This window comes from Tachypleus tridentatus, chromosome 6 (genome assembly GCF_004210375.1).
Source record: "Tachypleus tridentatus isolate NWPU-2018 chromosome 6, ASM421037v1, whole genome shotgun sequence".
In the NCBI taxonomy this organism is placed as follows: domain Eukaryota; kingdom Metazoa; phylum Arthropoda; class Merostomata; order Xiphosura; family Limulidae; genus Tachypleus; species Tachypleus tridentatus.
This window is the reverse complement of record NC_134830.1, coordinates 53,896,371-53,909,783: the sequence shown is the minus strand read 5'-3', so window position 1 is coordinate 53,909,783 and position 13,413 is coordinate 53,896,371. Positions and strand designations below refer to the sequence as shown.

At 31.1% G+C, this 13,413-nt stretch overlaps 1 protein-coding gene across 2 annotated transcripts in view; it reads right to left on the bottom strand.

Annotated features, from left to right (window-relative positions):
- Positions 1-13,413, bottom strand: part of LOC143252537 (transformer-2 protein homolog beta-like) — a 41,257-nt gene that overhangs the window by 8,426 nt on the left and 19,418 nt on the right. Inside the window, exons 4-8 of one of the 2 annotated variants that reach the window (XM_076504831.1) lie at positions 11,569-11,583; positions 7,781-7,937; positions 5,314-5,331; positions 2,651-2,779; positions 2,422-2,481 (exon numbers count right to left, since the gene is read on the bottom strand). In XM_076504831.1, coding sequence (XP_076360946.1) covers positions 2,422-2,481; positions 2,651-2,779; positions 5,314-5,331; positions 7,781-7,937; positions 11,569-11,583 — 379 coding nt within the window. The remainder of the gene's footprint in view (positions 1-2,421; positions 2,482-2,650; positions 2,780-5,313; positions 5,332-7,780; positions 7,938-11,568; positions 11,584-13,413) is intronic. The other variant, XM_076504832.1, reaches the window with a different exon arrangement.

Below are 13,413 nucleotides of genomic sequence, written 5' to 3'. Positions count from 1 at the left end.
TGTACATAAAGGCGTATATGCATTCAGGGTTAATTTCTAATATTGTGTGACTTATGTCTTCTTTTTTAGTTATTATGCAATAAATGTAAGTGATAGCATTACATTATATATATATAGCTATATATCAAGACGGATTTTGGCAGTTAAGCGTAGCCAACACGTCTCAATCAACAGCCAGTAGTACACTGGCAGTCAGCGCAGGAGGTTGGTGTCCCTCGACAATTGTGTTACACAATCTTCTTCCTCCTCTTCACATCAAGCTTGGTTTGATGAAGAATTTCGTGAAGGCCATGGACAAAAAGGGTGCTGCCTTCCAACACTTGTCTACTGTGTTCCCAGGTCTCAGTGCTGCTAAGCTCAAAGAGGGCATCTTTGTCGGACCTCAAACCGAGAAGTGCTGAAGGATACTGATTTTGAGGAGCTTCTTACCTTAAAGGAACTGAGAGCATGGGAAGCATTTAAGTCAGTCTGTAGTGGCTTCCTTGGTAACACACGTGTACCAAATTACCAAGCCTGTATTGAGAAGTTGCTAAAGACTTATGAGGATATGGGATGCCGAATGTCACTCAAAATTCATTTTCTCCATTCCCACCTCAACTTCTTCCCTCCAAACCTTGGAGCAGTGAGTGATGAGCACGGAGAAAGATTCCACCAAGACATTACGAAGATGGAGAGCAACTACCAAGGCAAGTGGAACCCCAGCATGATGGGAGACTTCTGCTGGATGCTCTTGCATGACATCCCTGAGGCAAAATACACCAGATCATCTAAGAAAACACACTTCTAACTGTCTGCGGTACTATGAATTGTGTACATTGTGTCATCCAAGTATATTTATTCCGTCAATGTTCTTTATCTATCCTGTTTTATCTGTAATAAGCTGCTGCAACTGTTGAAATAAGCACGTATATACTCTGTATATACTAAAATGAGACTATTTAAAAGCCAGAAAACTAGAGGTGGTAGAGCAAAACTGTTTATAAATTTGAATTCAGCACACCCAAATTAGTAAAAAACACCTATTCACATTCTTGCCTCAGACAAAAAATATTTTTTGTAAACCAGTGTATTCAAATACTTGCTACATGTATTGGATCAGTTCTGAACCAAATACTGTAATGAATGTTTTCATAGATTCAAAGTGCAACCTTATTACCCTGGGGAATTCTTGTTGTAAACACTGTATGATACATAAACTGACATTTTTCCACATTGTGTTCTCAGGGTAAAAGTCAAATCAGCTCATACTCATGCACATATGTCATTCTCAAGAGTTTCACATTACAGTGTAATGATATTTAGATGTTCTTTTATTTTTAGCAGATTTCTACTTCAATTACTGACAGTAAAATAAGCATAGATAATAATGTGAAATGTTCAGCAACTGAAACTCTGAAGTAAAGTTTGTGACCAACAATAAGAAGATAAAAGGGCAAAACTATTTCACCCCATGAAACCTCCTGTTGACAATGCTCCATGTCTTTCTTAGCAATAGACAATTCACAAACTTGTGTCTTTCATACATCAAACAAAATGAGACAAGCTTAAAATTCAGAAATTTAGTAAAGCTTTGTGTGTGACAGTAAAGGCACCTTGCTAAAAGGGGCATGTGGACACAGTCAGAAGGGTACCTTCATCTCAAGGTTCTACTGTATACAACAGGCTAGGCAAAATACAAGTCCTACATGGATAACGTTTCAAACATATGATCGGTACATAACGTCTACAAGTTAACTTACAATTTATTGAGAGGTTTGCTATGGATATGGTAGACATGAACTTTTGTGCAATAAAACTAGACTAAAAACAACCCATGATCAAGAAGGATGCATATGTAAATGTCATATGCTAATTTTAGTGCATGAGAAAAATAACTTCATTTTATAGAAAAGATGCAAACTCCAAAATGATGTCCTTAAACTTGAAGGAAAGAACAAATGTATTTAATAACACACAGCAACAAACAACTGTTTGTATACATTTTTACACATTTTTATTTCTAACAAAAAATACATGTAATACACTATATGCATTTAGTTTGAATGGGTAATGATCAACTAAGTTTAAATCTTTATTAGCTTCATAAACTTCAAATACTGAAATAAAGCCTTGCTCATCAGAATGGGCCATTATAAACCACATTTAAACCTTTTAGTTTTTAATCTCATTTATACAGTTTACATTTTTTTAACCCTATCACTAAACATTATTATAACCTTTTACACTATTTACACAAATACTGAAACGTGTTATTAATTGTCAACATATTCACACAAAATTTATCCATTCAACTTGAAGATATTTTACCAATAATGATGGTAAACTCTTCCCAAACATTTTTTTCAGAATTTGCATATGGTTTGCATCTATTACACTTACACATGTATACACAAAATCAGAAACTAATCCACAAAAACTTACTTCCTCTGCATCTTCTATAGTTTCAAAATAGACAAAAGCAAACCCACGAGATCTTCCACTCTGAAACAAAAGTGCTGATTACTATAAAGTTCTCAAAGGTAATCTTTGATTATTCTAAACAATGACCACAATTTCATTTTTTACACAATGCATTTGCTTTAAGAATCAGATACTTTAATTTGTGATTCTGATAATAATAATAATAATTTATTAGTAACCTTATACAAACCTGTGCATCATAAACCACCTGAACTTGCTCGACTGGACCGTACTTAGCAAAAACTTCTTTTAAGTCCCGTTCTTGTGTGTAAAGGCTCAAACCAAAGACACCTAAACATCGGCAAGGTTCTGGATTATCCTAAAAGTGAGTTAAAATATTCAATTTTATTGTACCAATTTAGAATACAGTAGTGTGTTATTTATACACAATTACTGTTAAAATTAATGAAGCCATTTTTATCAATCCATGCAAGTGATTTAGAAATTATTTGTTTCCCATCTTCAATTTACTGAAAGATAAGTTCTTAAAAGATATAGCTAAGACTTTGAATGAGCTATGCTCAACAGTTTTTATATTTACTCATTTTAGAACACTATTATACAAGCACCATTATGTTCCCACATATCTCACTCTATGTTAATACTAAACGTTTATCATGTAACCCTCTCACTCCAAGTACAAACCATCATCAACAGTACATTAAACAATATTTCAAAATTTACTTAAAAATAATGGACTTAGGCTGTCAATTGTTTTAGTTGTTTATTGGACTCTAATCCAACTGATATTATATCATGAAACAATATGGTGGATGACCCACTAATAACACAGAATGAAAAAGTTTGATAATTAAATCTACCACTACCTGTACTGTTGGTGAAAACAAATACACGCACAACATTCTTATCAAAGCAATCACACTGCTTTCAACTGCTAATTGTTCTAAAAAGGACAATATCTTACAACACAAATTAAATGCATTCTACTTATGAAGCATGACACTGTCCTGTCTACTTAATGTTGTAGACTATATTTAACAAGCTTTCAGAAGAAAATTTACTTAGGGAAAGAAACTGTCTGCAAAGATTTAACACTGAAAATGTATACGTTGAGAGCTGGCTCTTACTTAAGTAAAATTTAGAAGTAACACCATACAGATACGTTTGTGAGCAAAGTCAACTATGCAGTCTTATGTAAATGATATGTAATCAGTATCATTTGAGGACATATGTTATTCAAATAAATACAGTGAAACCCCTCTAAAGCAGCCACCTTTGGGACTGAGACAAACTGGCCTGATTAGAGGGGTTCCACTGTACATAATTAGGGATTATGTAATCAAAAAAAGGGACTGTGGTTGAATGACTGCTTTCAAGGGGTGACCGTATCTGAGGAGTGGCCATTTAAGAGGGGTTCCACTGTAATTCAAATAGTTATTCAAATAAATAATGGTAGACACTTTTGTTTTTTCTTCACAAAGACAGACCATTCTTCTCCCTAACATCAGTTTTAAATTTTATCAATAACTACAAGAGTTAAAACTAAAACATTCATGAAAGAATCAAGTTGATTTGATGGCTAACCCATGTTCACCCACAATTAAAGAACATTAGGTTCTATACTGCTTGGAAGTAAAGTCGCACACTCTTGGTAATATGTTTGTTATGTCATGCTAATTCAAAGTATGTAGTTTTAAAACTAGTAACCCAAATATTTTCCTGTTGCATTCAAACATCTCTAACCTGAACCTACTAGTATAGGTTAACTCAACCTAAGCAGTCAAGTGTTTATAATTTATTTAACTAAGCATTTCTCTCATTCACTTACACATACAAATCTTACATTTTCATTATATTCATTTCCTTTTCAATTACAGTTCAGAGTGACAGAACAAGACAGAATTCTCATTTGAATGCCTTGCTTTAAATCAAAGTAGCATAACATTGCAGACATAGTAACAGCATGCAGCAAAGACAGCAGTTTATGATAAATAACTCATTAATATCTAATAAACCATTTTTCTTGACAGCTATTTTGAACATTCATATTAATCTGTTTTTATGTGATTTTTCCAAGAAAAAGCAGTACAAATTACTTTTTACTTCTTAGTTCTAGTGAGCATTTTAACAACTTGCTGAAAATAGTGATAATTCCCTACTTAATATCTTTCACATCCAACTAGTTTCATTAATAAAACATTTATTTCACTGAAAATATGACTTAAAATCAAAACTAACATCCACTGTCAAACCATGTGTAGTTTTGTTTAAGATTATTGTGTTTCAGAAACAGTAGGACAGTTAAATTTATTACTTTAAGTACTTCTTCATACAGAACAAACAGAAAAAAAAAATCAGTTAACTTTATGTTATTTAAAGAACAAAAAAAACAAAGTTGTTAGGTCTATTTTAATGTATCTTGCTAGAAATAACCAATACAATTTTATTGTATGTGATTTGACATTCTGTGAAAGATCATCATATGAAGAGAACACAACAAGGTTTATGCTTCAGGTTTAACACAGAAAGCCATCTAGAATTTTAAGATTTTATGAAAGTTATTTAATAAGTACAAAACGTAATGAAAGTTCTCATTTTTTACCTTGGTAAGAATGCTCGACTCTTACCTCCACTCATACATTAAGTGGAATAATCTCTTTAGAACAGACAATGGCATTTCCCATGGTATTAATGCACCCTATGGTAGTTTTTTCTTTTGTCATGGACTTGATGTCCGAATTTCAAGTACTCTATAGACACGTGTGTGTACATTCAGAGCTAAATATCAAATCAACTGTCATTGTTGGAAAGTTATATAATATACAATTAGCTTACACACTACTTAAAAGTTTATTGTGTAAAAATAAAGTTTTGAAAATTGTTTTCACTAACCCTATAATCCTTTTCTAACTGAAAAGAGAAGAAAAATAAAGAAATTAAAAACAAAAATTAATTAGACACATTAAAATGTTTTTCATTACTATGACTGCATGAAACAATAAGTTACAAAACACATACATTAAAATAGGGTTACTACAAAGTTAGTTGACCTTTAAGAATATCCACAACTCAAACTTGTAATCAGAAAATAACTGGGTGTTGATGCAACTTGTAATAGTGTTCCTAAGTACTCACTGTAGTTGTAGTGTAAATTAAATTAGTGGTCCTTGTTTTTTGAGAAGGAAATACTCAAGAGGGATACAGCAAGGATTAAGTTACCAAAGTACCAGACTCATACAATCATCAATGTACAACATCACAGGTTAGATAGAGGTTACAGATCACTGCTGAATTGCTGCCAAGTTAGACTTTGTACTTTGATTCGTGGCTCGAATCGAAATCAATGACAAATATCAGGATAACACCTTAAGGACCATAAAGGATTTATGGGCAAATCAACACTAGCAACAGTGTAATCTGCCAAGAAAGCACTTCATTTGCCTTTGTACAAATGCAATTACATGATAAGAAGGTAAAAAACAAGTGGTTATGAATCTACTGTCTGTGGGTTCATAACATTAAATACCACCAGTATAGTTGAAATGTGGCATTATTCATTCATTCCTAAGAAGAAAAATTCTGAATAAAAATCTTCATACAATGTGGTGCTACACTTCACACAGCACAAACCTTTTTTCAAAACACACAGGCTGATCTAAACTTTGTTGATTTTTTCCTACGAGTTTACCTTGAAAGACTAACTTATTGTAATCCATCCACTGTTTTGACAGACAACAAAAAGCATGCAACTTTTGGAAACCAGTAACCATCTTTAGGAGTAACATAACATGTTGGCTCTTTTAATGCAATACTCAAGTAATGGCAAGAAGACCAGTGCAGCACTGAAGCTTCTACTAAAATGATATACAAGACTGTACAGCAGTGAAGCTTATTGGAAGATTTAAAAAAAACAAAAGTGGTAATTGGTTTGGGACAGTAATAGGTTATTCAACTGCATTTCCTTAATTCACTTACCAAATATTATAGATGTATGATGGTTACGTTCTGAATTATGAATACTAAAAACCACATGCATATTATGTTAAAATATGGATAATTTTAGGAACAAGTTAAAGGAAAATTAGGTAAAATCTTGGGGAAAAAAATGGACTGTAACAGTTAAATATGAAAGTATTAAAGTGAAATTTTAATCTTCTTGATGGTAATTAACAAATATTTAGTAATAAATTTGAGTTCCTAGGTGAGTACATAATTATTCTCAGAAACAAGAAAATATATAGAATCCCTCAAAGTGAAAATTGGAACATCTACATCAGTCAGACTGACACTTATAAGCTTTCTACGATAAACAGCCAATACACATAATAAAAACAGACCCTTTTTCGTTGCTACAGTAGTGTTCAATCTACAAAGATTTACACTATAGCATGTGTTATACACAGATACGTACATAATTACCAATTTAATGATTCACTAAAACATAATTTCTTGCTAAATGATTTTTATCTATCTAGCAAATAAAAATAATTTAATAAAGTTTGGACTCTGTTCCAAAAGAGTCCCTTAAATTTAGTTTAAAATTGCACTACTTTTGATTATTGGAACATGTTTCATTCCAATTATATTTGAACCCCAAAACATTATATAATGGTATTTTGTACTTTATTAGTTTATTACAGTATTATTTATAATAACTGGCATTAATTGCAAGTAATTGAAAGTTAAAACAGTGATGACGATAGTATCTGTGTAAACCACACACACTATATCTTTGTAGACCACATACTATAGTATCACAACTTTTCTATCCTAAAAAATGGTTAACAGTAGGGAAAATGAGGGATGTATGACAAAAAGAGAAAAACAGATGGAACCCAACAGAGTAAAAAAACAGGAGACAATAGAAGATGTCATACTGTTGTACATATTTACAAAACTTATGGTTTATCAATGTATGTATCATGCAATAACTATTGAAAATGAGCCATAAAGCTCAGTTTAATACATGTGAGCAGTATAATTTTTGAAAATTCAGAGATTGTTCAATTAGGTTTTATTTTATACTAATCATGATTCAAAGGTTCTGTATTTCATGAAATGAACTGTTAGCTTTTAACCCATGCTTAGATTTGTTTTAAAGTATTCAAGTGAAATATTTAATCATCTTAACTTTTTTTTCTAAAAAATCAAAACTAAACAACTTTGCCAAAAATCTAGGAATAAAGAGAGAGAAAATTCACAATTTATTTTTCTTACACTATACATACACATTTCATAATACTAGAAATAATTCTTATGGCCAAGTAAAGTCAAAAGTTAAATAACATTTTACAAGTGAAAACACAGAGCTTTTTAAAAAATCCATTAAAAAATAATAAAAACCCTAGCTTCAACTTACCCGACTGCTACGATACCGTCGTCGACTGGACGTAGGGGATCTGCTGCGGCTCCTGTGAAAGTCACGGTCACTATAACCACTGTTACAATTTCTGTAATATGATGAGTGCCGCGGACTATACCTCGGCGAATATGATCGCCTTGGTGAATATGAACGGCTGGAACAGAGCACAAATGCCAGCTCTGGTTGTGAATGTAAACTTGTAGATTTTAAGTTTGAAGGAGCTTGTGAAATGATTTAAAATGGAGCTAAAGTGTCTTAAATTGCACTTCAAAGACATTTTTCATTTTATTTAAAAGGAATTAAAGAAGCCACACACATTTCTTTTCTTTTTTATAAATTTTTTTTAGTGGTTTGAATGTTTCTTTGTATAACAATGAAAGCACTTAAGTTCAAACTGCAGTGTTATAACCCACCTAATGCTGTCATGCATAACACAAGAGCATTTTATACAACTCAAATTTAGATCATACTCTAAGTACATTTTTGTGTGTTTTTAACCCTAAGAGATCAAAGTATTTATAACAAGAAAGAACACTTTTAAGAAGTGTTTAACTGGCTTCATAATGTCACCATAGCTTTTCATGTATTTATATCACCACTGAATATTCCAACAGTTGGTTTTACTTAAACTCACTGAATAATTTAAAATATTTGAGTAAAATCTAAGCTATTTTAAAGCTTACTAGTAAAGTGTACATCAATTTTCAATGAAGTGAAAGAAGGTTTCTATTATAATTCAAAAATCAATTTTAAACTGACCTTTATGAATAACAAAACTTTTAAAACCAGTGTTCACTGCAACTTGCCAAACCAAAACCTCAAAACAAAACACACCCTATTTCAAGACATTATATAACTTTCACATCCTTTATATAGAGTTGTTTCACAGATGGACTCAAAAGATTATTTATTAACACAAATAATATGTATTTTTTAGCTCAAAAGTGGATAACAGATTACCATGGCAATCACAGGAATGAAACCCAAAATGTTAGTATTATAAGACCTCAAGGTTACTACTGAGCCACAAGGCCAAGCATATATAAATAAAGGTTAAACACAGAATACTGACCATCAGTAGTCACACTGTAATATTCTTTTCTACTGCACTTTATTAGCAATATAAAATATCATATGTCTAGTTCTTGTTGTGTAGATGAAAGACCAAAAACAAACTTTTTGACTACTTGGTTTACAGTTTTTAATAAACACAAAGTTTCAAAGGAAATTTAAATTTCAAGGTTTTTCAATTCCTTGAAATGTTACTACACATTTCAATACTTCTCATTTGAAATTCCAAAAACAAGGTTTCGTTTGAAAATTCCCTTTTTCTTGGTTATGATGGATTCCAAGACAAAGTTTCTATTATTGTAATTTCAAATTAACTGTTAGTAGTCAAACAGGATATTGTTTTTTTAACAATATATAAATAGTTAATGAACAATTAAATTTCTTATCAATTAACAGTGTGCCTTGAAACCACATTGGAGAAGTACAAAATGATGCTATAACATATGTCCTGCCAATTAAGAATCAAAGATTTGGATGAAAAAAAAGTGAGTGGTGAAGTTATGCTGTGAGGTCCAGGGACATACTCCACCCCTAAATAAAGTTTAAAAACATAAAATACACTTGTTGAAGTATATTCAGTTTGACCTTTTCCTTAAAAGAATGACCCTATTTTTTCTGTTCCACTGATCAAAAAGTGTTCACTCAGAAGGCACCTTCTTAATCACTAATTTAATTAATTTTGAGTTGCATGTCAAAGTTTACACAGAACTGATCCTTATCTGATAACATTAACTTCACAAGGTATACATCCTACATGTAGAAGAGTGCAGATAGCCCTCATTAACTTGGCGCAAAATTTAAAACAAACATGTAGAGGATGCATTTAAGCTCAACTAAAAACCACATTTTTCACAGTCAACAGTCACACCGATAACTACTCTAAATGACGCAAGCCTTGATATAGTAATAACATCGAAGTATGTCTCTGTATATTTTTTCTCTGAATAGTTGTAAATCTTTATTTACCTTGTGTTTAAATGGGATGCAAAAGTCTGATTTCAGTCATCTAAAGACTTTAAATCTTTCTACTTAGGTTTGTTTTCTTCTGAGGCCTTCAAGACCTTTCATAAGCCCAAATTCTTTCAACACCTAAGACAACTGCAACAGGGTATAGTAAACAATTTAATGTTCACATAAGGTAAAAATATTTTACAGGAATTTTTATTTGATGCCAGATTTGTACCAAATAAATTTGTACCTGATAAATTATTCAATTACATTTATTATATTTTACATTTTTAAAAAATGTATTAAACTTTTTAAATAGAGATTTATAACTTGAAAATTTATGAGTTAATTGAAATAGATTGCAGATATGTTAGTTGCATTCTTTTCTACTTCACCTATTTAATTGGTAGGTATTTCAGTGAAGTTAATTATTAAAATTAATAACTGATTGGGAATGTTCAAAGATTAATCATTCCCCTTTCACCACTCTTGAAATATTAGCATTTTCAGGGACCCTGCAGAAAGTATGTCTAGCATAAAGCTTTAATCAGTGATGTCGAGAAAACCCACTTGTAGAGAAATATATATGCAAAAACGGCTCGTTTGGGTTGAGAAAATATTTTACATAGAAGAGCGAACAACATTTCGACCTTCTTGTTCGCTCTTCTATGTAAAATATTTTCTCAACCCAAACGAGCCGTTTTTGCATATATATAGCATAAAGCTTTGTTTCGTTCTTTTTATATGTTATATAATCCATGAAATGTATTACATTTCCTCTGTGAATAACTTTGCAGTCATAAGTTACTTAGAACGACCACTTTATTACTGGTCTTGTCTTTTTTGTTTTCCTTGTTTCATTTTTGTTTAATATTAAAAATAATACAAAACATATTTAATTACTGATCATGTTTATACCAAAAATGGAAAAAAAAAAAGTTTATCATCATCCCTAAAAATAAAAACTAAATACTTGATAAGTATGCAATACCAGTGATAATTCAGAATGGCTTTTTAACTCCAAAGTTAACTCCAGATGAAATGAAACTGAGTTTGTGCATTACAGAACATCAAACAAGTATAAAACAAAGCCATATATTCAAACCAGTTTCTCAAATATTACACATCTACTCCTTACGTAACATTCACAGTACTATTTAACTTTATCTCACCTCCACCTGTCTTGATCTTTGACCCCCATATTTTAACCCCTCCTCAACATGCATTACTTCTTTTAAAATGCCATAAAGAGCTATGTAAAAATGTTCATGTTAAAACCTGAAGACTAAAAACTATGAATTTGGCATTTTGAAAAATAGCAAACAAAAACCTATTTTTTTCTTTTTCTGATGGAAATTCCTTTGTGTTTTTTTTTGAAAACTAAATTTATCAAAACAAATAATACAAAAAAAACCTTTCACAATTCCCGCACACACATTTAAAAACTACCTGAAGTTGATTTTTGTGCATCAAAAACTTATCTAAAGTGATTACCATAATTTGAAAAAGATAATACACTGTAAAAATGTATAATGAATTTTACAACTGCAATTGTTACTGGAAGTTCTAATTTAATTATCTTTTCACTCATAAAAATTTACATTGGATCAAGGTGAAAGCAAATGCCAAGTTACTGTGAAATGTAAACAGCAGCAATATTGTATCCAAAACTACTAAAACACAATTTTTACCAATTTCAATGGTCTATAAATCAAGATTAGACAAGAAACATATATAATGAAAAATAAAAGTCACTCAGTACTTACCTCCTGCTTCTTGAGCTGAAATATAAAAGGAAAACCAAGATGAAGTATTATGTTCATTTACAAAATTCAACACTGTACAAAATTTAAAAAATCTTAAAATTATACATTTAAAACACAGTATTTTCTTGGAAAAGTGTCTTAAAACATTATGGACACAAGGTCCATCACTGTAAGTTTTAGAAAAATAGTAAAATCTAATCTATGTTTGGTATGTACAGAATGACTCTGACTTGAGAGGACAGTCATCTATCAGAAATGCAGAACAACTTCATGACTGCTTTTTACCAATAATATTTCCAATTACCCAAAACACACAAACCAATAGATATGTGCACATATATACATAATTATCTGTGTACTGTGGTTGGATTTCATTTTCTGAATTTCCATGAAGCTATAAAGAGGGAAGATAACATCTCTTCATCTATTTTAATACTAATAGACTCTCAAAATGTCTGTTGTCAAAGTAATGTTGTTATTGCAATAGCATTTCTTTAAATACATGATCTGTAATTACAGACACGAAAATGTGCAAGTCTACTTGTATTCAAGTCATACCTTATATAAACCTTAATTAATAATAGGCCTAAATTTAGATAAAGATATAAATAAACATTGTACCACGTACGTTTGCTACATTAGCTTAGTAGGACTAATCTATACTGTGATTATCATTATCTAACACCAGACCTTTTTAAAAACTTTAAACTTTTAATGCTGTAGCACTAAACGGTTAACAAAGAATATTTCCAACTTTTTTTTTGTTATTCCTTCATTCATAGAACAGTTGTAGTGACTTGTTCACCGAGCTTTCCATCTCTCTGGTGCAGAAAGGTGCTTGCACAGTTTTACTGGTTAAAATTATTACTTCACATGCTTATAAAGTGTATCAACAGCAAAAATATAGTATGACAAGATTTTGGTGTCTACAAGTAGGAGTATTAATCTAGAAACCCTGTATTTAAAGAAGTATTGTTGTAATAAAGATACTAATCTGAGCAAGAATGTCTTGCATGTTTTTACTAGTTTATTATAATAATACTCAGTCTTTGTCTGTGATGATAATAATGCAAGTGCACCTTAATATCTAAGTACCAATATGTACATACATTTCTTTAACAGACATATGGATGAATGTATTACCTATATTATATGTGACAGTTATTAAACTTGCTGTTTCTGTACTAAACTGTATTCAAGGATCTTCACCTGCATGCTAAAGTACCTGCTTTAGACCACTACTTTCTTCTATCAGAACACAGCAACGTCATGCTATTGTATATTTCACACGTGCCTACACACAAAAAAAGCCAGAGGTACATGCAATAACTTTTAAACTTTTACACTGATGAAAGTTTAAATATTACTGCATTACACCCTATCTTTGTACTTAGATCTTTTTTCTCATAAAACATATTTGGTAAATTCAGTTTAGACACCATTTATGAGCAGAGATACCAATATAGAAAGAAACTCACAAGTTTCAGTAATTACAAAATTAAACCATAATATTTTAATGACAGGTCTTTTGGGTTTTATAAATATCACGGAAGTTTTGTACAGTACTGTACAGAGACAATATATTTAGGGCTTTAAACTGAAACAAAAACAGGTGTTAGACCATTTTTTAATGATAATACACAAAGTACAGTAACCAACATCAAATTTTATTGAAATCTATCAGACAAATCAAGTATTGCATGCTTATACCTCAGTACAAAGATTTATTTAACCCCAGATTGTAGTTAATACATTAACACAATTAGCCACTGAAGATATCAACTGACTACATTATTGACATATACGTTTTAACTTTCAGTTTTATATTTCACTAAATCTTGAATT